Source organism: Perissodus microlepis, chromosome 3 (assembly GCF_051167445.1).
Source record: "Perissodus microlepis isolate ML-2025 ecotype Zambia chromosome 3, ASM5116744v1, whole genome shotgun sequence".
NCBI classification, from domain to species: domain Eukaryota; kingdom Metazoa; phylum Chordata; class Actinopteri; order Cichliformes; family Cichlidae; genus Perissodus; species Perissodus microlepis.
Genome location: NC_140463.1, coordinates 26,691,883 through 26,716,618, shown reverse-complemented (window position 1 = coordinate 26,716,618; position 24,736 = coordinate 26,691,883). Strand labels below are relative to the sequence as shown.

The 24,736-nt window shown below is 42.2% G+C and overlaps 1 protein-coding gene and 1 long non-coding RNA gene across 4 annotated transcripts in view; one reads left to right on the top strand and one right to left on the bottom strand.

Moving 5' to 3' along the window:
- Positions 1 to 24,736, bottom strand: part of LOC146390770 (uncharacterized) — a 55,394-nt gene that overhangs the window by 27,292 nt on the left and 3,366 nt on the right. The window lies entirely within an intron of this gene.
- znf219 (zinc finger protein 219) lies at positions 1,493 to 23,830 on the top strand. The gene is made up of 5 exons (XM_084923761.1): positions 1,493 to 1,752; positions 11,557 to 11,641; positions 11,875 to 14,197; positions 14,360 to 14,506; positions 17,435 to 23,830. The coding sequence occupies exons 2-5, from the start codon at positions 11,636 to 11,638 to the stop codon at positions 18,607 to 18,609; spliced, it is 3,651 nt and encodes a 1,216-aa protein (XP_084779887.1). The 5' UTR covers positions 1,493 to 1,752; positions 11,557 to 11,635; the 3' UTR covers positions 18,610 to 23,830.

Here is a 24,736-nt window from a genome sequence, read left to right as displayed (position 1 = left end):
AGTACTTCCACGCTTTAAACGCTGCAAGCTCATACTCTCTCCCGCACTCGATATATGATCCATTGTTGATCTGCACACAGCTGTTGTCACCAACGTCGCACTTGCTTATGTCACTGTCATGAGACATTCTCGCAAAAAAAAATCACGGTTATAGTAACGCAGCGTTCCTACGGGAAAGTAACGGTAATCTAATTACTGTTTTTGCAATAGTAATCCCTTACTTTACTCGTTACTTGAAAAAAGTAATCGGATTACAGTAACGCGTTACTTGTAACGCGTTACTGCCCATCTCTGGCAAATACACATTAAAGCTTCTGGAATGGCCTTCCCAAAGCTTAGATGTCAACCCTGCTGAAAATGTGTGGACTAAAACCTAAAGACTGGGTCCATCCCAGGAAACAAACCATTTTAAAATCTACCATTTCTGCCATGAAAGAAGTCAGCTAGACTCATGCCAAAAGGTGTACATTGCTAATAGACATTTATTTGAGCCTATCTTGATTAGATCCAAAAAAAATGAAATAGACTCAAATGTGTTCACGTATTTCACAGTGGAAAGAATTCAAATAAATCATTAAATGTCCCAAATTATCATGCCATCAGTGCTTATGATGTGTGTATGTAAACTGTGCCTGGAGTTGGCGTTACTTGGTGGAGAGGCGATCTATGATTAGAAACCCCTAAACTGCTTTCTGTCTATGACAAAACAAATGGGGTGTTCCAGAGACTTATTCATGCAAACTCTATTGATGCTGGTACATGGTGTGGACGTGGTGCACCTGCTGCGGCTTAGCTATTAGAGTGGGTACAGCAATACACAGTAGTGTGCATTGGCTAGGGGATGTGGAGAACATTCAAAGACAGAGAAAGAATGACTCAAACTTGTTATTTTTCCTTTGATGTTTTTGTTACATTTTCTAGAAATGAAACTCTGCCTGACCTCAAGTTCAGTTTCGACAGCACATTTTTAGTTTTTTAAAACTCATTCTGTACTTTTATCATCACTTTCTCTTTACTTCAACACTTTCGTTTGGGACCTTTTGGAAAACCCCTGGGCGACTCCTATTGGTCACCCAGCCTCATGTTGGGAACCCCTCCTCTTTCTCAACACATCAAAATTTGTGCACTTTGTTTCTTCCCATCCTCATAGCGGCCATGTGCTTCCGGGGTGGCTCGCCACAACATTTTAGCTGCCTCTTGCCTCTGTCATCACTTTTATCTCACTTCTGTTGGTGTGAAACTTTCTCCTTCTTCTCCTGCCACCCCAAAAAAATGTCTCTTAACTGTCAGCTACCCGCCACCCCAGATGCCATATTTAGGATACAAATGTGAAGAGATGACAGCGTTGTAAAATGGTGCCCGTGCTGAGATTATAATTAACATTTCCAACCTACATCACTCTCCCTCCCACTTCTCCTATGCTCCCCCCACCACTCCCCCCCATTCACTCACTCCTGTGTAATAAATGGGCAAAAATGCAAGAAGAAAGGAGAGAAGGAAAAGAAAAGGGAGATGGAGGAGGAGGAGAAGGAGGAGGAGAGAGATAGAGAGTGTGTGTGTGTGTGTGTGTGAGAGAGAGAGAGAGAGAGAGGGAGAGAAGAGGGTGACCAAACGGAGGGAGGAGGGAGGGGGAAACGGCGTATGCTTGTATACAACCCTGATTTCCATTTTTTTCCCAACTCGTAATGTATTTAATTCAAGTGAAACGTAATCATGACGTGTCGTGTCATTAATCTCCTCGCCGCCTCTCCCGTAAGTACACTGAGTCTTTACTTTCAACATATATCCTATATCTTCATTTATCTTCTTACATTTTATTTACCACTATGTTTACATATATGCACTTTTATGCGTGCTGGCACGAAACACCGGCGACGAAACATTTCCAAAATTGTTTAATTTACTGCGACTGTTGTTGCCTCTTTTTTCTCTCTCTTCTTCTTCTTCTGTCACGGGCAACACGCGGGATAATGGCCAACATAGTTGTTGATGTGTTTTATTTCACTCCGCTTTTTCACATTTATTTATTTATTTATTTCATTGGCAGCTTTGGCTGTGTGTGTGTGCGCGCGTGCTCGCATGTGAGTGATTGGCACGAGGCATGCATGTACGTATGTATGTATACATGTAACCGCGCGCTCCGGACCACTTTACGTGTGTGTCATGTATGTAAGCCGGTGTATGTGCGCGCGTGGCCGACAAGCATGTAGCAGTCGGAGCTTCGCTTATAAGCCGTGACATGACAAAAAAAAAGAAAAGAAAAAAAGCGGAGAAATGCACTGTTTTCCCTCATAACTGAGGAAATACTCGGTGTAACAGTTAAACCAAGTCGACTCGAACAGTCAGCACGAGATGAAATGCGACTTAAAAATGCTCGCAAGTGCACGAAAAGTCACTCGGAGGTTTATTTTTGTTTAAAAATTGAACACAACTTCAGCTAAGTAGTTGTGCAAGCTAGCTCTTAATTTTTGTTTTTATCCGCGCGAGCAGTTTGGTAAATTGGCAGCTCTTCTTTAACCTCTCTGAAAAAGAACGGCGTCTTCTTCTTTTTTAAGTAGGTTATATTTTTTATTATTTATTATATATGTGTATTTTTTTTTAAAGAAGAACCAAGTTCTCTGTGCGTAACGGAGGATTTCGATAAGCCGCGGACATATTGTCCAAGCGTAAAAGTGGATTTTTGCATGTTAGCAAGTTGATTTACAAAGCGTAATTTGTAGGTAGATGCGATTAGCTTGACTAATTCTTTTGTTGGACACACATTAGGCATTGTGTTGTGCGTTGTTTCCGAGATAAGCACCGCCACTTTTCGTGTGGGATACGCGCAAAAAAAGAGAAAAGACTGTTTAACGGTGCTTTATAAACCTTATACTTTCGGCCACCTTTTACTACAATGTTTACTACAACCCGTTTAGTTGTCCTAACGTTACCTCAGCGCTCAGAAAGTAGCATAGCAAGTGTGGCAATACATACAATGTTGGGGCCGTGTGCGTGCAAAACGCGTGTCGCCAGATTGTGTTCAGTAAAGATAAGTTACCGGTTTTCGTCCAAAAATGTGCGTTTTTGGACACGATGGCTCTTTTTTTGAGGGGGGTGAGGGGGGCACTGATGTCGGTGGTAGATTGGCAGAGAGGGATTCAAGATGAAATCCATGATGGCACTTTTTCCCCCCTCCCGTCCTCTCCTTGCTCGCTCACTCGTCTTTTTCCCCTCCCTTAATCTTTTGTATAGAAAATTTAGGAACAAAATGGAGCAGGGGAGAGAGAGCGATAGATAGGCTGACATGACACACACACGCCACCCTCCGACTTCTCCGACTACCCTGCATCCCCCGTGTTCATGATTTTTAATCGCATTTTTTCTTTTGGTTGTTGTTCTTGTTTCTATTTGGAAGCGGGATTGTGCGCGGACACCATCTGCGGGCAGGGTTAATTTGATTTTAGTGTGTGTGAGGGGGTGTTTATTAGTGCATTGTTTGTTGATGGTTATTTATTTCATTAATGTGCCTCTAATTGAGATGGCCGCGAGAGAGAAGAGAGAGGGGGGAAAGAAGCGTACTGAAAATGGTTGCACGTTATTGACGCACATCACAGGGGCGAGGAGGAAATTCCTCTTGAGATAAGGCGCAGACGTGTCATCTGGGTTGACCAAAGACACTCCCGTCGCCTTTTTCTATATCCAATGGAATATGTTTAGGGATCCTGAAATGCCCTATTTTTTTTTTTTCATATCTACCCAAAATGTCACACTCTTGAGAGCCTGTGCACAGTGGAAGTAGGTTGACATTGCTTGCGTGTCCTAAAATGAGGCATGTTTTTGGAGGGTTTGGCATTTTTCAAGACGGTTTTATGCACATTAACTTTCATAATCCCTCTACGAAAAAGAAAAAAAGAAAAGAAAGCTGAGACAATTAGAAAAGAAATGACTTCACTCCAAATCCCTGTTTTTCTTTGGATCATCGCCTGCAAGAGTGACTTTTGGCAACAACACGCTACTTTTCCTTATCCGGGCTTGATCAAAAACTAATAACGCAAGCATTTTTTTTTTTTTAATTATTACTCTGTTAGTAAAAAAAGCCTCCCCTGCCTCTCTACAGGTTGTTTGCCATTAGATATAAGGCGTTGATTTCATGTCAAACCCTTGGCAGATACTCATCTGCAACCAGCTGTACTAATGAATATAAAACACTGGCCCCATGTTAAAAAGGCTCTAATGGTTTTTGCTTCATTCAAACCTCTGTCTGCTTGTTGTGTTCAAATAGTATCCACCTCCTCCTCCACCTCCTCTGTCACCCTCAATGCCGCCTACTTCCCATCTTTGTACATACTGTACTGTACTTGAAGGGGCACATCCACCCCATCCAGGTGGCTCTTGGGAAAGAGATTGTATGTGAGGGGAGAATGAGACAGAGGGAGAGAGAGTAAAAGGGAAAGGAGTGTAGCACCAATCAAGGCTTCTGATTGATATAATTGGGTCATTAGTGCGCTGCGGGAGAGGCACCTGCTTGCCCTCAGTTAGGGAGAATCTACTGCATTGTGACATTTTGAGACTGTTGAGAGTTCTGCTAGGCTGCTCGGGATTAGAGTGTATTTAGAGCATTAGGGTCTTACTTAAATAGTCTGCCACTTTTTGTCGCTCGCATTTAGTTTGGAAGACCAGCTCTGAAATCAGCGTTTGCAGCAGAGGCGTACAGGTAGATGGTGCAAATAAAAAACAAAAAAATCAAACACGACGATTTGATAAGCAAAACATTTTTCCAACTTTCCATTAGTGGCAGTCCCACGTCTGCGCTTTTCAGCCAGGTGTGCGATGTTATGATAGCAAGCAGTATTTGAATTTCTCCCTCAAGTCTTTTTTAAAGTTACAATACAACTCTTTTTGTGTTTTTTGGTTGCATTTCATTTGACCTGCTGAGTGCAGCACAACAGATGCCTTCCCAGATGAAAAACTGAAAGTGTGAACTATTTTGGCCTCAATTTAGTCTGAAAACATTCTGGACACCGCATCAAAGCACTTTATATTGTAACCTGAAGACTGTGCAATAGAGAGAGAACCCCAGCAGTCCCCAGTGAGCAAGTACTCGGCGACTGTGGGGAAGAAGACATAAAGTCATTGTTGGAGTGCATCCTCACTTTTCAGCTCAAATCCCCTGCAAAAAAAAAAAAATAGAAATAAAATGTTACATTCCAGCCTATACATAGAGTCAGGGAGCCCTTGAGTGCAATCAGTCACCCAGAATTACACCAGGATGTGTTGATTTAAGTACTGGCACCTCCCATTTATATGTGTCTTTATAAAATATGGTGCAACTGAGTGTGTTTCAAACAAGATGTTCCTAAGAAAGAGAACACATGCTCTGCAAATTTCCCCAGGGTGAAGAAAGAATGAAGCCATTACTATTATACACTTACCCTTTTCCCCCCCACACTAAAGCTGTTTTAGGTATCTGATATATATACATAAATACCCCAGGGAGGTCACAGTGAGTGGTGAGCATCCCTGAGGGGGTCGAAAGTAGTGTGTTGCTTAAGGACACTAAAGTGGAAGGGGTGTCATTCAAAGGTTTCTGAACCTTTTCCCAGACAGTAGGGAGAAAATTGATCAGGTGGATGTTTGTTTCACCTGCAGGATTGTCTCCAACCTAGCAACTGATCCTCGGTGTGCACACATAAGCCTTTTAGGAAGAATGCGTACAACCACACACATGCTCCAACCAATTCTTCTTTTAAAGCGTCAGTCTCGTAATCCCGAGTCAGACGAGTCATTCAGCACCCCCCTTCCCCCTCCACTCACTGGTTTTAGGAACGGCGCGGCCTGTATGAGTTGGAGTGAGACTCTTGTTTTCTCTGCCGAGATGCTTTCCGGTGTTCGGGATTCGCCCGCTCGGGTCTGGCACTGCAACGTTGCCTCCCAGTTCGAGCATCAGCTCGTGTTCTCTCGCTAGAGGAGTAATTCATTCAAAAAGAGAAGAAGCAGGAGCTTGAGAGGGTATGGTGCATTAGAGGAGGAGAGGTTAGACAGGAAGAAGCAAAAAGGAGTAAGGTTGTGAGAAGTGGAACATAAAACACATCAGTGAGGCAGGAAATGCTGGCTCAAGCTGGACTTTGCGCAGATGAAAGACGGTAAAAGTTGGGACGCTTCCTTTTAATGTAACTTTTTCTTCAACTCTGCTAAAGTACCTTTCGAATAAGGTCAATGGCGTAACAGATGCGAGCCATTAGATCGCCGTTTCACTTGCGTTCTGCGATCAAAACGATACACATGAAGTAGCATTTTTCCCTGTATAAGCAATCTGCAACACTCATCTTTAACGGTCGGTGGCGGAGACTGCGCGGGAGATGTTCACCCTTATCATTGTTGAAGCTGAAGATGAGGGAAGAGCGAGAGTGCGAGGCAGACAAAGTTGAAGCGAAGCCGGCGGTGGGGAGGGAGGAGGTGGTAGTGGTGGTTCAGGGAAAGGTGAAGTAAAGGAAATGAATACCGGCTGTGGGGAAGTTCGCCACGTGACCACGCGATAAAAACCACAGGGCCAAATTATACTGTACCGCACAGGGAGCAGGCTCCCCTCACTTCCTCTCGCTCTCATCTTCTCTTTTTCACACACTTTGTTTTTTTTCCCCCCTTCCTTGTGGTCAGTCTCTCATACACCCACTTATCCCCAAAGGACACCTCACCTCGCGCTGGCTTCATCACATGAGAGTGCAAGTAATGCAGCAGGAAGAAAGATGCACTTGTAGGGATTCACAGAAATACACACAGACTACGAGCACAGTCCTTACTTTATGCCTTAAGGCCGGTGCCTGAGACCTTGAAGATGTCTATTTTTAGGTACGTGGAGGAGGACTTAATTTTCAAACAACACAAAGGTCACTGTTGCTATAGATCACTGGTTCCCAAACTGAGAGCGAGATCCCCAAGGGGTCACAAGGGGTCAAGGAGAGCAGAGCATACACTCAGATTTATTCTAAATCTTTTGACATTTACCTCCACAGGCTGATAGGAAATGATTGAAGGGATCATTGTAAGTCAGGCTTAATTACACAAACTGTGACGAGGCATTCAAAGTACTGTTTAGCTTCATGAGGTTACAAATCACAATACACAAACCCTCCTTATATACAACCTATGATACATTAACACTACTTATTATGAAGCTGTATAACGCTTCTATCCCACACACACAGGTACCATTATGAACACTAGGTGAAAGGTGTTCACACCCTGATATATATTTACAATTACAACATGTTTCGCTCATGTGCATGTGCAAACCTGCACTGACTGCCTTCACAATAAAACTCTGCCACTTCGGTGGATATTTCCACAGTGACACCCCCGATCCCCACCCCCACCTAAAAGAAAAAAAACAAAAAACTTGTCTGAACATATTGTGCAAATTTCCCTCAGCCAGTATTTACCAGGGATGTAACGTATGATTCAGCCGTATCGTTATGCACTCCTTGTGATCTGAGTCAAGGAGTAGTTATCAGTATTTAAACAGTGCAGTTTAAAAAAACAAAACAAAACATAGTGACCCTGATGATAAAAAAACCTCATATCCAGTCAAGGCAATTCAGGACCCACAAAGCTGCATTTCAATTGCTGGATTGTCAACTTCGGGACGCTTTAAAGCTGGCGTCATCTTGCGAATTACTGTGTCATTACACTCCTGCTCATGCACTGCAAATTTCACGATCAGGGGAAAAAAGAAAGAGAAAAAACAGGAAAAGCCAGTGAAAGTGCAGGAAAATCCAGTTTGTATCGAAGGGATGGGAAAATCCATTATGTGTTGCATATCAGCAGTCAACTATAGCTCCGGGCCTGAGAAGTGGAACAAATGCTTAAGTGCGTTTTACGTGGAGTCTTTGTAACGGCCCGCAGGCCGTGGCTGCGACAGGAAACCAGGTTGCTCAGAAACCCTGCGTTTCACTCCATTTGTGATCTCAGCAAACGCTTTCCTGAGCAATTTAGAGTCTCAGCGGTTTGCTTTTTAATGATGATGTCATGATGTCTATTTTGTAAATTGTGATCACATTTAGGCGATAAATCAGGGCCTGATTAAGTGTGTGGCTATCCTGTGATTGACAAGCTGCTAGCATGTATGTCTACAGTGGCTCTTAAGCCTCTTTTCCACTAGTACCTGCTCAGCTAAACTCAACTTGGTTTTTAGGGTTTTTTCATTAGGTGGTAGTTATGGGTACTCTGCAGTTTATTAGCGCTTACTCTGACCGTTTTCCAAGTGACCTGAGTCAAGTTGAAAAAGTGATGTCAGAAGACCGCATGCCACTGATTGGCCCACAAATGAGGTCACTGAGTGAGTCATGAGAGCAACTCTTTCGCAAGACTCAAACCCGGCAACGGCTGCTGGGCAATGGCCTCACACCGACTTGGCTCTTTCTTTTACCCTGAGTCTGACAAAAAGCCAAAGTGCGTGAAGCAGGTGTACCATCGCCTCGACCTCCTCCATTGTTGTGTTGTCTTTGGATTGCAGGCAAACAGCGTCACTGGACTTTTGGGCTTCCTTGCTATAACGACCCCGCCCACATTGAGGTGGTAATGGAAAACGACCAAAACCTTGTTGAGTAGTCTAGTTGAGCCGTGCAGGTGCTAGTGTAAAAGACAAAAATTATGCTACACTCATGGCTCCAGACCATTGTTTATATACAGTTTTTGTGTTTATCTAAAGCAAACCAGAAAGTTGTTTTGTAAAGTCTATAGCACTGATTCCCAAAGTATGGGCCAGGGCCCCCTGTTGGGCTGCAAAGGTACTGCAGGTGGGCTGCAGTATTAACAGAAGCTCAGTTTAAAATGAGTATGTATTATTGTGTATAGCCAACAGGCCGTGTTGTTCATGTGGTTTGAATGAAAGTTTCAAGAAAATCCATCACTTTCTCTTGTATTTTGATAAGAGTGAAGATTTAAGATTGGGTGAGACCCCATTTTCTGGTTTGCAAGTGGGCCACAACACTCTTGACTTTAGGAATGGCTGGTCTGTAATATCATTGTGAATCTCCTATGTGGATCACATTACCTAATATTAAATATTCATTACCATGACGCACATTTAAAATCAGATTATTACCCCTCCCCTTACAAAACTAAAAACACCCACCACACACACACGTAGGTGTCACATTTTTGTACGCTGCTCTCACCCTTGCTTTGAGTACCTACCCCAATCCATTTTATAGCTCGCTGTGTGTGTGTGTGCGTGGACACACTGGGAATGAGCAGCATTTGTGGATGATGTGAGAATGTCGTCTTTGGTGTGCTTCTTCCTTAATTTACACCTGCTTTTTATGTGTTTCTCCCCCACCTGATTCCAGCATGATTTCTTCCCCACTCCACCCTCTCCCCGAGTCACCCCCAGCCCCCTTTTCCCATGCATCCTCTGCTGCACCTTATCTCCCTCTCTCAATCTATCCAAATTTTCTTTATTGGCATGACAGGGCCAGTGGTTGGCGACAGCCACCGTCACGGTGGAACAATGCATTGTGATGGTGATATTCATATGATAATGTCATCAGACTTAATACTGCAGCAGATACATTTAGATAGCCACTCTCTCTCTCTCTTTTTCCTGCTTTTTATTCCTTCTCCCTTTCTGCACCCCCCGTCTCTGTCTGCATGTGTATTTCTGTGTTGACTTTCAAAATGGTTTTTAAATGTTGCTCTCTCTTCATGTTATGCCCCAGCCTGCCACTACCACTACTCTGATTTCTCTGCTATTCTCTGTTCTAGCATGTCGCTTTCTCTTTTTTTGGTTTCTTTGCTTTTACCCTCAACACCATGTTGCCAATCAAATTAAATCATTTTCGTTCACATGGCTTCTGAGACTGTTTCTTTTTTTTTTTTTAATGCTGCCCAGTTTGTAACTGCTCTGTCTATTTGTCTGTGTCTCCCTCTTTCTTTCTCTCTGTCTGCCTCCATTCTCATTTTTTTTCTTTGCTCTTCGCCATGTTGGCAGGGCCCAATCTACCAGCTGATATCAGCATTCCTTGGCACTCTGCCAACTGGCAACACTGCAGGAGAGAAAAAAGAGAGGAGAGAGAGAGAGGGGAGAGGGAGAGAATGAAAGAAAATTAGTGAATAATAGACGGAGGGAGGGAGGGAGGGAACGAGAGAATGAGAGGGGGATGGGAAGAAGTATGAATCAGGGAGAGAAAGAAAGACAGAAGGGAAAGGAATACGGTGAGAGAAAGAACAATAATGGTGGATTAAGAAAGGACTGTCTGTGTCTGTGTAAGAGAGTGTGTGTGTGTGTAAGTGTGTGTGTTTATGTGATTGATATGGTGTGATATCCCTGTGAGTCATAGCTGAGCTAAAATGTCAACTGGCTACATGAGAATCTCTTTGTCATCAAGCCTCAGTAACTCACACACACACACACACAAATACTCAAATCCATATAAACACATATGTGACCATACCGCCATGTGAACAAAAATGTGGGTGACACACCTGCGAGCACAGATGTTCCATTGTTTTTGCCACAGTGATTTATGACCTTTTTGTTGTGTTGTGGGTGCTCAACTCCTGCAAAAATGATGGACAAAAACCAGCCACGGCGCACACAAATTCGGTGGAAGTGAGGCGAAGTGCTGCGCTCTCAAAATATTTGGGCGTGTGAGCGTGCCCTGCCAAAATGCTTGTGCGTGTTCAATGCGCAGTATCACACTTCACGTTTCAGCTGACTCTGTTATCTGGGGTGACAGTCGCAGTACAGTCGAGACAACAGCAGCAGCGGCGGCAGCAGCAGAATAAGCTCACATATATAAATGACTTCAACAATTAAGCATGACTAAGCAATGTATGGGTGAATGCCACCACACCCAAACAGCAGATTTATTGTTCTGGCTAGGTGCATGCATACCATATGTGAGTGTGTGTGTGTTTGTGAGTGTGAGTGCGTCCGGGCCTGATATAAGCAAAAAAAGCTGCTACTGTATGACTGTTCAGGAAGGGTGTGTGGGGAAGTCAAAACATTGCGCGCCCATCCTGTTTGGGACAGTCCGTGTCCTGTGGTGGTGCCCTTAACTCCTAAACACACACACACACACCAATGCACGTTCACACTTCAGATAATCATCCCATATGTGCTAACAGTATGCCAGCATGTACGCTGAACACATGCAGGAGGCAGAACAGGTGCACACCTGTTACACATTCAATGCGCACACCAACGCAGGCTGAGGAGCAAGTGACGATCAAATACAGATTTTCTTCGTAGTAAACATGCACGTGCATTAAAATGTGTTGTTGAGTGTGCATTTGGTGCTTTGCAATCAGAATTTAGGGTGGAATCTGTTCAAAGGGTCTTAGTGTAAATAGCTTTTAATCCTGCTCGGCAAAACTCTGCTACCTGCAGTTCATCGCTGGATATTTCAAAAGCATTACGCTGATACTATTATTCCTAATTTACCTAAAGTCTTTAGTTAGATAATTGTCTTAACATGCTTTTAAAAAAAAGGCTGGGAACAACTTCAAGTGCAGTAATTGTTAGATTTTTGGTTGCAAATAATTTTCTGAGCTTTCTATGCTTGTTTTTGTCCTCAGACAATTACAGGAGGAGACTGCCACAGGACTGTGTCCCCCCTCAGCAGAGACACTAAAGAATGGCATAACATCACACACAATGCTGGTAGGACTTTTTTTCTATTTTCCTATATGCGCATGCATCCACATATACAGACTCATACCCTCGAAGTTTGTGCAGTTTTTAAAATCTGGCCATGGTCGTGCTACAAAAGCTAATTATGCACAACATGCAAATTTAACCTTTTCTTGAGGTTTTTAACTTTTAACTCCTTCTTAAGTCGCTGGTTGCCGCTCATTATCTGTCTCTCTCCCTCTCTTTGTGTTTTTTACTAATAGAGGATGGATTCTCCACCGGAGTGTGTGTTGTCTCTTTCTTGTGAGCAGACCCAGTCGCCCCCAACGCTGCCGTCTCTAGACCACAGCCCCCAGACCTCCTCTCCTCACACTCAGCTCTCTCTCCCCGATAGCCCTATTGTCTTGCCCATTCACAGCTCCGAACCTTCCCCCCAGAGCCCGGACACTGCGCCTTATTTCCCCCTCTCTCCGTTCCCCCTCCACGAGGGTAATAACAGCAATCACCATGATGTTGATGAAGAAGATGACGAGGAAGGGCTGGATGGAGTACCTCCATCCCCAACGCCGGCAGTGGCTTTGTTCCCAGGAGGAGGGGGACAAGAAGCTGGATGCAGCCCCTGTTTGGACTCCTCTCCGCCAGATACACCATCAGCACCATTACTCGGGTGTGGTGCCCTGGAGCTGGCCCTGTCTTCAGGACAGAGTGGGAACTGTAGTGATGAACTAGACCTCCAGCTGTTCCAGAAGGATACTGTTACCAGGGCCACACCTGGAGTTGGAGGGGCCTCTTCGGGGCCTGCACTCAGGTATCCCTGTCATGTATGTGGAAAGAGATTCAGATTCCAAAGTATTTTGTCTCTTCATGCACGAGCTCACAGTCTGGACAGAGACCGGCGAGCTTCAGCTCTGTATAGGACTGGGCTCCCTTCAGCTCCACTAAAGCAGCACCTCAAAATCCAGCAGAACCACAAAGACCTAATTCCGAATCACAGAAGTCACCCAAACCAGCGTTTACTGCCTGGGGCTCTCATCCAGCATCTCACAGAAGACGATGAAGTCAATGGTGAGGTCAAAGGTCTCGATGATGGACTACAGACAGACCAGAACCCCAGTTTTTTACTGGATGATAGCACACCCTTGACCCCTCCGCTGACAGAGGACCCTGTGTCCGTGACCTCTCCCTATTCTTCAGCCACCGGGGAGGGCGTATCTGCTTCCATCACGCCTACATTTCGCTGCCATGCCTGCAAAGGAAAATTCCGAACAGCTTCAGAGTTGGCACGGCATGTACGCATTCTCCACAATCCATACAAATGCACTCTTTGTCCCTTTTCTGCCAGCCAAGAAGAAAGCCTGGCGTCCCACTTACAGGAGTGCCACCCTTCTCCCGATGTACCTGCTCTTCCACCAGCTTACAGTTCGAGGCCCATCATCGCAACCCCCGACACCCCAGTACCCACGCCAACCCACACGCCAGCCCCAACCCCGAGCAATCCACAGCTGACATCAGTTGCTGCAGTGGGCGGGTCCTCTCCACTGCCAGCATTTCGCTGTGACACTTGTGGACAGCGATTTACGCAGTCATGGTTTCTGAAGGGACACATGCGAAAACACAAGGACTCCTTGGACCATAAGTGCCAGGTATGTGGCCGTGGCTTCAAGGAGCCTTGGTTCCTCAAAAATCACATGAAAGTTCATCTCAACAAACTTGGCCTCAAGGCTGGACTGGGAAACCCTGGGGGACCAGGAAGTGCTGAGCAGCAGTCTAAAAGCTCCCTCAACGCCCTCTACTCCAGTCTCCTTCTGACTCAGCGAGGAGGTGGTGCCAGAGGAGGTCAGGGAAGACCAGAGAGAGAAACTGGAGGCAGAATTGGGATGGGTTTGAGTAAGTCAGCCATCCTGGGCTATCTCGGTTTGCCTAGTGATGGCAGTGGGGCTAGCTGCATGGAGAGACTTCAAGCAGTGGCTCAAGTAGCAGAGATGGGAAACGGTGGTGGCAGTGGTACTGCAGGGGGAGCAGACTCGGGAAGAGGAGGGAGAACGACTAGAGCAGGGGGAACCGGGGAAACTCCAGCAACAGTTTCAGAAGGAGGAGATCAGGCAACTTGGTGGCAGCTGGTGGCTCGCAGCTTGGCGGTAGCTCAGCAACAAAGGCCTCATCAGCGAGGCCAGCAGCAAGGGCAACGAGGCCCGGGGCGGAGTTCAGTGATTACAGAGGTCGACCAAGTCAGAGCCTACCTTGGAGGCCTGGATCCTAGAGAAGAGACCAGAGGACCAGGAGGGCCATGGGAATGCCCAGATTGCGGAAAGCTGTTCCGCAGTCTACAGCAGGTGGTAGTTCATGCTCGAGTTCACACTCAGAGGCCCCAAAAAGGAGGTGGCAGCGAAGAGGAAGGGAGCAGTCATCATAGAGGAGTGGGGCTGGGAAGTGGAGGCAGCGGTGAAGTGAGACAAGAATCCCAGCTACACAGCGGTGGATCCCAACAAATGGCAGAACTGAGACAGGAATCAAAATTGATGGGTGGTGGATCACAACAAGCTGGAGGGGCTGCAGGGTTTCACTCTGTCATCTCAAGCTTCAAAGGTGTGACATGAGTGTTTTTTTCTAGTTCTTTGGTTTGTGTTTGTTTGCTAGCATATAAGAATACATTGTTTTTCAACTTCAACTTTCAACTTTCTATTGTCATTAGAATCTTAGCTACTATCTTTACATTTTCCACTTTTTTTCCTTCTTCCCTACTTGCAGGAGAAAATGGGCTGACGACAGTCTCCTCCATACCTTCAGTTCCCACCAGGGAGCGAGTGCGTGGCAGAGGGATAAAAGACTGCCCCTACTGTGGCAAAGCCTTTCGCTCTTCACACCATCTCAAAGTGCACCTCAGAGTTCACACAGGTGAGATACTGCTGTGAGTTTAACAAACCGTGTTTACTTTTTTAACCTTTATAAATCCCTGGAAAGGTTGCATTGAGCATCGTTGCTTTTCTAGAACTACAGTTTTTTCTTTTTCTTTTTTTAAAAGATTTTACCCCAGAGGCCTGGCCAGCGCTAATCATAGCCCTCTACTGCAGGCAACTGAGCTGCTCCACCGGAGCAACTCCAGCTTAGAAAAGTCTAAGTGCCTTGCTTGAGCGTATATTAACAGTAGTTTCTGGGGGGAAAAAATCAAGCCACTCCAGGGATTAAAAAAGGGAAATTGCTCACTTCTCTTACTGGCCTCTAACATCGCTACCAGTAAACGGTACAAAAGAAAACCTTTTCATGTCTTCTCCACTAATTAAACAGTAATCCTCATGTCTCTATTTCGATTTGTATAATGCAAAATTTAGCTAAATGAAACTGGTGTGGTTTGATGTTTTTTTTTTTTAATAATCTATTTATTTTTATGGACACATACTTATTTCTTGTCAATTACATAAAAATATTAAATAATGCACAAATTAAATGCATGAAAAGTTGCAGAGAATTCTCTGTCTTTGAAACAAGAATCTGTAACAAAAATCTTTAACATCCATCTTAAATACTGTAAAGAGAAAAAACATTTTAATAAACTTTTTTAGGACAAAAAGAAAAAAAAGAGGAAAAACTGAGTACAGGATTTCTGATAACCAACTAGTTGGACTTTAATGAAAGTTAGAATCTCGAACACCACTCACACTCATACTATTAATTAATGATCCATATTCATAAGCCTTTATCAGCATGAGTCATCATCACCTTTCATTATTTGCCTTCAGGTGATGTATTTGATCAAAATTAAAACCCATCTCTCATTTTTTGCGATGCCACCTATCACTACTAACTGGAGAACTTCCCATAAAGACAGCAGCCAAAAAATGCACAGTGTGAAGTCTTTTTAAGAGTTGCCATCATCATTACTCATTTTATAGCTGAAAGGACTTATCTCAACGCGTTTATATTTTTCCCAATCATGCATTGCTCATTTTCTCACACACTACTGCCTCTGTTCCATCAAGTGATTATCACATGGTCAGTAATTAAAGCAAATGCATCAAATTATGATAATGCTCTCTTCAGAATCTCGTTTCCCATCGAGAGTTTTTATCCCGTCTTTAGTGTTTGTTTCACCAACACAACCAAGTTGTCCCTGCATCTGTACGTGCGCCTGCGTTCCTCCTATGTGACCAGTTTTTTCTTTTTTGACTCTTGGGAATAAGATCATTTACGTTTTTCATATGTTTAACATTTCCTGCTGTTAATGTTCAACATCATCCCCTTTATCTTTCCCAGCTGTGTAATTTTTAATGAGTAATGGAATACTGCCATCTCTCTTTAAAACATGTAACTGCACCTCTTACCCAGAACTGCTCAAATGACCTTTGAGCAGCTTATACTTGCTGCAATTTTGCAAAATACTTGCTTGCCATACTTATTTGCGATGTTACGATTTTGCAATAAGTGCTGTGGTGTTTAAGCATAGTGAAAATACTTTTAACCTATTTTAAAAATGATTGCATTTTTTGTGTATCTTTTACACATGAAACCATTTAGACTGCTGAAATTTGTCCTCAGGTCTGCATTTCACACAGAGTGTACCCATGAGATAGTCCTCAGTAAATAGGAGTGAGTGAAACTGATTAAAAAATAAGAATTATTTGCAGGGAAATTTCATTTTAGCTGCCATAAAAAAAGTACAAGTATATATTGATATTGGAAAAAATCAATCTGACCTTGTTTTATTTGCAAAACTGGCTTTCCTGTGAAAAAACATGATTCGTTTATTGGCTTATGAACCGCTCTTTTAAGGTCCCGCCACAACATTTCAGTCAGGTTGAGATCTTTACTTTGATTAGGCCACTGCAGCACCTTGAATTTTTATTTTCAGCATTTCTGTTGTAGATTTGCTGCTGTGCTTGGGATCTTTGTCATGTTGCATCGCCCAGTTTGAAACAAGCTTTGACTATTAAACAGATGGTCTCACATTTGACTCTAGATTACTTTGGTATACAGAGGAGTTAATGGTCGACACAATGACTATAAGGTGCCCAGGTTCTGTGATTGCAAAACAAGCCCAAATGATCACTGTTTCACAACTGTGCTCAACAGTTTGTATGCTTGTGTTTCTTAGCAATAAGAGGCTTGCTCCTGGTAACTCTTCCAAATAAGCCATATTTGTTCAATCTTTTTTTAATTGTACTGTCATGAACTTTAATATTTAACATGCTAACTAAGGCCTGTAGAGTCAGAGATGCAGCTCTTAGGTCCTTTGCGGTTTGTTGGACAGTGTCGAATTGGGGTGAATTTGCAGAGACGTCCACTCCTGGGAAGATTGTGTCATTTTATTAACACACTCCTGAACCTGCCAGACCAGAAAACTGCTAAAGATTCTGCTTTCATAGAAATGATCAGACTTGCTGATGATCATTTAATCAAGCATATTTGATTAGCAGCACCTGGGTACTACTTAAGTATTTAATTCCTATGGAAGTCTCAAGAGTATTCATAGTTTATCATGTGGCTTCAAGGACCTGTGAAAGCTTTCTTTTTTGCATGACTGTATATGTGTGTATAAGAGGCAACTGTTTTTCAGGGTCAAAGGTGAGTACCATCAGGTTTCTACTGAAGAAAAAAAAAACATCCTGTATGTGAAATCAAAATTGTGTATGCCATAAAATAGCTTATGGTATATGATATCATTAATACTAACACAAAGGTATTTCACTAAAAATATAATTTTTTTTTTCCTTCTTACCCAGTGAACACCCATTTTGGAGCATCTAATGAGTCCCATCTTTTAAAAGATTTTTCTAGCTTTATTTTTACTGTTCTATAAATAAACTTTCTTCGTTGTGTTTTCTCTAGGTGAAAGACCCTACAAATGCCCCCACTGTGACTATGCGGGTACTCAATCTGGCTCTCTGAAGTACCATCTCCAGCGGCACCACAGGGAGCAACGCAATGCCTTATCAGCTGCCTCAAATTCCTCCTCCTCTGGTCTCACCTCCACTATCAACAGTCTGACCTCTGGAACCTCTGGATTGGTCAAGCAGCGCCGATCTCAACCCAACCACTGCCCGGTCAACCGGGCTCCAACAGACAACCCCGCCTCTCGACCCAGCCAGCAGTCCTGGCTCCTGGGACTTCCAGACCAGCGGGAGCATCGAAAGGCCTTAGCAGCTCTAAGGGATGTTGACCTAGAGACCCAGTACAGGTACCTGTCTGGAGTAATGGGCGCGCTTTACCAAGGTGGAATGGAAGGAGGCTGGATCAGGGAGTCTCCTCCACCAAAGGCACCTAAGGTGTCACGACGTAAGCCCCTTACTACAAGCCGAATGGTTCAAGCATCAAGTGACAAGGAAGTACCCGTGCCATCAACTCAGGAGGGTGGTTTTGAACCACTGGATCTGTCCCGTCGCACTTCACCTGGTCTTGGAGGGATGGAGGAGGATGGAGGCATGAGTGTAAGGGAAGGTGGTGAGGATGCCGTAGAGGATAGTTCAACAGGGGTCAAACTGAGCGAGTGTTTGTTTTGTCCTTTTCGAACATCATCAGCAGAGCTGATGGCCATGCATCTCCAGGTCAACCACACCAGTAAGTCCAGGCGCAAAAGAAGCTCTTCAGTGATCTTGGATGATGATGGAACCTCAAAGACCACAAGGCCAAGGATGGATCCCTCTGACCTCGACCCTCTGACAATATGGAGGCACGTAAGTGAGGCCGAGTCCCAGGCCTCCATGGGAGAATGGTCCTTAACTCAGTCCCAAACTCTTAATGGTCTCTCTGAGCACGCAGCAGAACATCTGGGTAATGCTCTTGAACACCCAAACTCCATGTCCTCAGTGTCAAAGAATGTAACAGATGTTCCAGAACTCAAGGGCAAAATTGATGAAGAGAAAGATGAACAAGATGAAGAATTTGAAGAGAATTTGGAGAATAGCAGTCTGGAGGATTCACAAGACCAAGACCTGAGGATGTCCCTCGCTCTTTCACCAGCCCTGAGCTCTAACCACGTTGGAGGGGAGGAGGATAGAGTCTAAGGAGATTGAAATGTTTTCAATGACACCACTTAAATTGGAATGTTGGGTTTATTGTTTTCCAACAAATTTTGACAAAGAATTGAAGAAAGGGCAGAAAGTATTACATAGAGAGAAGTTGTTTATGGTTAATGATGTTTTGCCCTGTCATACCTTCATTTCTGGGCAGTCCTGAGGTGTCTTGACAAAGAGGAGAGCCACAGCTATGGTATTTCCTCTGTCATTATTTGTCTCCTTGACTTTAGGCTTTGTGGTCCACCACAAAATACGGTAAAATTCCTGTAAAAAGAAACCGCATGGATGCATCTTTTCAGGATTTTGTCTGCCACATTTTCTATTTGTTTTTCAGACTTCACCGAAAGATGGGTGATTTTTACGATGATCTCCAATTTGATAATCGAAAGATCTAGGGCAAGGTCCTGCATCATTCTAGAGTCATGCATTTATCCCACACTTATAATGGACTGGTAAATCCCAGACTACAACACTGACCATGCTGGAGCCAGCTGCGACTAGATGCTCTCCTGATGGACTGACCACTGAACAGCTTCAGGTTCCTCCTCAAACTACAACAAACAGACACGGAGGAAAGTTTAGTCTAAAAAAGTTTCAAGCTGCAAACCTCGGCTAAGCTATTCTTTATTAATTTAAGGCATGAGGCAACCGTTACAGGCCGTGTGCTTTCCTTCAAGTATGTATCACTGCCTTGTTTGTCAGAAAAGTGTTTCTTGATGACTGTGCTAAAGAAAAACAGAAAGTTTGTAATATTTTTGTTCATTTGTTTTCAGTTAGTGCCTGTTCATGTATGTCGTCGAGAGAGTCTCTGGTATCCTTGCCCATCGAGGCTCTGATAGATCGTTCATTTTATCTGAATATACAGTTTAAACGATTTAAGTACAATATATTTGTTAAAAGTGGTTCTAGGGTGTTGTGAATAGTTCAGTTGTAAAAGAAATGCTACATCATAGTGTAATGTCCTTGACACAGACTGTAGCTGTTTGTGGCTCAGCTTGAAAAGAACAAAAAAAAGTATGTGATATAATGTGAGGAAAGGTCAAAAGCTGAGCGCTTAAAAAGGAGGTCAGAATTCAACATTCAGTGTTTACAATGGTAGCGGTTGTTGGTTGGGGATGCAAAGGCACCAACTGAACACAGAGCGAGAGTCTGTGTGAGGGCTGAAGGGGCGACGCTTGAGCTCCTGAATACAATCAACTGACACATTGTTTTGAAGAGACTACGACTGTGTCAAAAAAAAGGAAAATTTTAACTTTTTACAAGGTAGAGAACGACAAAGAAAGCAGTCTAGCTGCCAGACAAGACTAAATCTAAGAAACAAACTGTACTCTTGGGTTACGGTGTGTTTTAGATGAGTAGTTTCCCTCTCTTCTTCTTCTTTTTTTTGTTTTAATAAGAAAAGAAAAGACAATGGTAGGAGTAATTATTAAAACACTAACAAACGCATAGGCATCCCAGTAGAATATGTGTAGCTTTTGTAAAGACGAAAAAAAAAAAAAGCAGACTTTTGTTTATTTTCCTTTCAAGATGCTTACAGAAAAAGGTTATCAATATAGGTGATATTGATTATAATGTTTGTGAGCTAAGACTAGTTGGAATGTCTATACAGAGCACTGTGCAAGTTTTTTTTTTGAGTTCCCAAAGTAGTTGTTTTCATTTTGACTTTATCAATAGACCAAACGTTTTTTCAATGGCAGTTGTCACTTTCGGTTGTCATTTTTAAGTGTGTAAATGTGTGGTTTCAGTAGATTTACCCCATCGATTAGCAAAATCAGTCAGCTAGGTTGTCAGTGTATCAGATATTCGACCACTGAACTGGTGGTTAGGAAAAAAATGAAGTGCATTTTGTTTTTTATGTGGAAACATCCAGTAATCATTTCTTTATCCTAGTTTGAAGGTATATTTATGAATGTGAGGCATTAATATTCTCTTACACTGGTTAACAGCCTCTATTTATCTGCTAAGGCTCAAATTGATGGGGTAATTTATGATTGTGACCACTCTTTAATGTGCATTAATGTGATTAAGTTCCCTTTTTAGAGCACCTTATGAGTTTTGTAGTGAAAGTCCCTTAGTGGTGTCTCCTTTAACAACTACTGTCAATGCCACCGTGCCTTCTGTTTCAAGCACTTCCTGGTATATTTTGTAAAACTCACCAAAAGCACTTAGCCTATATCGACACACTCTCTTTCCTCTTTCCTATTCCCCTTCAACACATCAGCCCATTCTCTTGATCATCTTCTCCTGTGTTCACCTCCTGATCCCTCTATTCTTGTGTTTTTGTTTTTATTATTTGCCATTTTTTCAGGCCCATTGGGCGTTAAACAAGGTCACTAGGCCTTATGTTCTAGCATGGCTAGACTCTTAAAAGAATGAACTACCTACCCTTAGACAAGTAAAAATTGTTGTAGAAGTAGGGTTAGAGAACTTCGGGTCATAATACTAACCCTTGGTAAACCAAAGCCCAAGTCTAAGACACATATACGTTGTGTTTAATCTCATGAGGTGCCAAAACATGTCTGATGTGACACTAAATCAAATACACTAAAGGAAACAAAATAATTCACCTTTTTTCTTTTACTCTCTCTTTTTCCCCTCGTCATGCTTGCTCTCCCTCCATGTCCTGCTCTCATCTGTAAACAGTCTATCTCTAGCACCACTTGAAGGTGACGTGTACTATCTGGTATTGAGGCCTTTATTAGATTTTTATTTCAGTTTGTGTGGTGTTTGTTCAATGCCGTTGAGATGGAAAAATGCTCTTATAATGATAAGTATTATTGTTTTAGCATTATGGTTAAAAAAAAAAATCAAGAGAAATGTGTTGTTGAATGTTGTACAGATAGCATTAGAGATGTTGTGTTTTTTTAAGGAGAGCACAAACCCGAGCAATGGTCCCTCCAACTCCTCCCACTGGCAGATGGGAATAAAATGGACTGCCAATCATCATAAAGGTCTAATGACAAAGCTGTGGCATGTTTTCAAAAGAAACAAACGATTTGAATGTAAAAATGAAGCCAAGGCCTCATTATTTCCAAATTGATTGCAAAGAAACAAAAATCCTCTTTGTACCTAAGCTAATCATTTTACTCTTTTGAAGGTGTAGTTTAGTAGGAGTAAGACAAACACACGCGCAGCTTTGTAGTGACTTGATAACAGGGAAACCAGGATATGCTTACCTGAAAACTGATGAATGCACATTTACATTCCAAGGATGCACAGTTGGTGTACCTAACATGTTTAGCAATTTCTATTTTTTCATACTTTGAACACCTTCCTACTGTTTCATTGAGGTGTAGCAGTTTTTCACGTGATGTCATACACACATTGCATGAAAGTTGTCTGCATATAGGATGTGATACAACCACTGGTAGCTACTGTTCCCAGACTGGTTGGCAAGTGGTTGCTGGAGGTTGCGAGTTGAAAGTGGTCTCAAAGAGAGTGGTACAAGGAAGATTTTGTTGTTCTTGCTTTGGCCACTGACAAACTGCTGTGGTTGCCTGTAGTTTCTACACAAGTTGGTGAATTATTTGCAAACACTCGCAAACTGCTTCATCAGTGGCATTAAACCTTGAAAAAAAAATTGCAACACAAACAGAGAATGTTCACCTTCAAAGTAAAAGCCAAGTAATTTTAAAAGATGTGGCTTTTGCTTTGAAGGCAGTAGCTGGCAAGTGTGTGCAGATAAGTCAACATGTTCCTTGTAAACCGTGGGCGACTGCAGCAGTTTTCTAGGAATAAAGGCTTTCACCAACTAGTCAGTGAATAAACATTTTTTGCTAGCAACTGGTGGTTGGCAGATGATCACAGCCTCATCTCTAGACCTGTGTGTCTGGGGCCTTAGTCACCCTGCAGTGTCACACATCCGAAATAGCACACAAGTTAACATCATGTTAAACAAAACATAAATAAGCTATATATGGTGTAAAAGAGAAAAAAAGACTTCTAAAAGCTAAGCTGCTATTGTGTCATCAGATATGTGCCTAGTTTGTGTAAGAAATAGTACTGCTGTTCAGTGAAATCAGTTATAATTAATGCATCGAGGAAGACGTTATCCACGGATGCTAACTGACCCTGGGTAATGCCTTGATATTTTAAACCAACAATGGCATCTTGTTGGGCAGTGTTTTGATCTAGAAAATAAAAAATATGGTTGTATATGTCCTCTGTCATTTATATAATCACTGTCAGAGTGCTGAACAACCACACGTAGTAAACACAAGGAAAGAAAACTGCTCATGCTAGCAATGCTAATGGTAGCTACAGGTTTTCCTTCTATTAAACTTGTTTAGTCTAAATTTAAAAGTACATTTAAAAGTACAAAGCCAAATAGGAGACTACAAACAGTCCTACCTTTGTCTTGAGATACTAAGACATCAGAGCAGATTGACATGTTTAATATGTAACAGTTTATTTGCCAAAAGATTATTGAAGCAAAAAGAGTGTATAACATCCTGTGTTAGCTAGCTCGTCTATATTGTTACAGTTAAACTTTACTGTTAAGTTCAAACTGCTTGTTACCGAGTAGAGTCTGCCCTCTTTTCTTGTGGTATTTACCCTTGTTTGGTATTTATTCATTAGTTGCTTAAAAAATGTTCTCAAAGTTGATTATTGCCCTGAAGAAATAAGATTACATCATGTTTTGTGTATCAGCAGCAACTACAAATTCTGTTTTTAATTATATAGTTGTAAACTGTAATTCTGTAATAGCTATTAAGAATATTGTCAGATTTTTAAGGTGCATTCCCAATTTTTAGAATAATTCACAATTAGAAATAGAGACAAAATCAGCTGACAATTTAACAAAGTATTCAAATGTTTCCAAGAAGATTGCTTGTGTTTGTCTGACTTCAGTTAAGTTTTTTGCCAAACAATTGTTAAAAAATCAGCAAATTTTTTGCACAATTTTCAATTTGCTCGCTTGTAATTTACAAATAGATGTGAAAACGGCACCTTATATCCTGATTGTGAATCAGAAAATTCTCCAGAAAGGATACATTTGTCATTTCAAAGGGTATTGTTCTTTTTTTTGTAATATGACAAATCTTTTGTGAGGTGAGGGGACCACGCTGGGTTTGGGCTCTTGTGTAGTTTACTGCCATTGCAGTGAGGGAAAACTGACCTAACATAGTAGTGACTAATATAACTTTGTGGACAGATAAAAAAATAAATAAAAATAAAACACATTAGAAATAAATAAACACAAAACAAATCCTGTCTCTCTCTCTTTTTTATACCTGTTCATTTAGGATGCAGTTGCTCTTTAAAGTGTGAAAACGCTCAGTGAGACAGCTTTATTTTGCATGTTTATCTGCATTCTATAAGAACGTGTTTGTGACTTCAGAATTTGAGATGTTGAGATGCTGCATCTGGTTGAAGTGGGTGAAATACAGAAAGCTTGAGCTTGTTGCAAAGGGAGCCCTCCTGTGGCCTCCTGGCCGATATTGAGGGGATTTAAACAGGCTTCCCTCAGTCTTGATGTTCATTTCTGCTTACAGGTCAGAGAGTTGTTTGCTTTAAAGACTCTGATAACTTAGCAAATCTAATGTTAGAGATCTGTAAATGTATATCCATTAATTATGATTTAATTAGTATTTTACAGCAGTGGTTCCTAATCAAATTCTGCCTGTTTAAACTGAGTAGCAGGAGCAGCTAAGACTGAATTTTCCCTATTTCCCGACTAAGAAGGTTTTAATTTATTTAACCTGTAAGCTGCACAGTTAGCACTGTACTGGCATGTCCTGCTGGGAAATGAGAAATGTTACTGTATATTCACAAAAGGACAGCAATGCAAAGTAATCTGAACATATAGGATCTGTTCGTTTTTTTTTATTTTTATTATTCATTAAGCTTATCTTTATGGAAGTTTTTTCCCTTATTGAAAAAAAACAAAACATTTTTTGCCATCTATGAATAAAAAAAATCTGGATTATCATCTCAAAATTTTTACTTCTTAACTTGAAATTTCAGGTTATTTTCTCATAAGTCAACATTTTGATTTACGTTGGGGGCTTTTGTTTTGTTTTTGGTTTTTTTTACATTTTTTCCAGTGGCAGAAAGAAGCTTTTACAAAACTGTGATGTTTTTGGCATCTATGGTAGATTTTTTGCATCGTGCA

Coding starts and splice junctions, on each gene's coding strand:
- znf219 (XM_084923761.1), top strand. Junction 14,198..14,359: donor TGTCATCTCAAGCTTCAAAG/GTGTGACATGAG, acceptor CCCTACTTGCAG/GAGAAAATGGGCTGACGACA. Junction 14,507..17,434: donor GCACCTCAGAGTTCACACAG/GTGAGATACTGC, acceptor TGTTTTCTCTAG/GTGAAAGACCCTACAAATGC.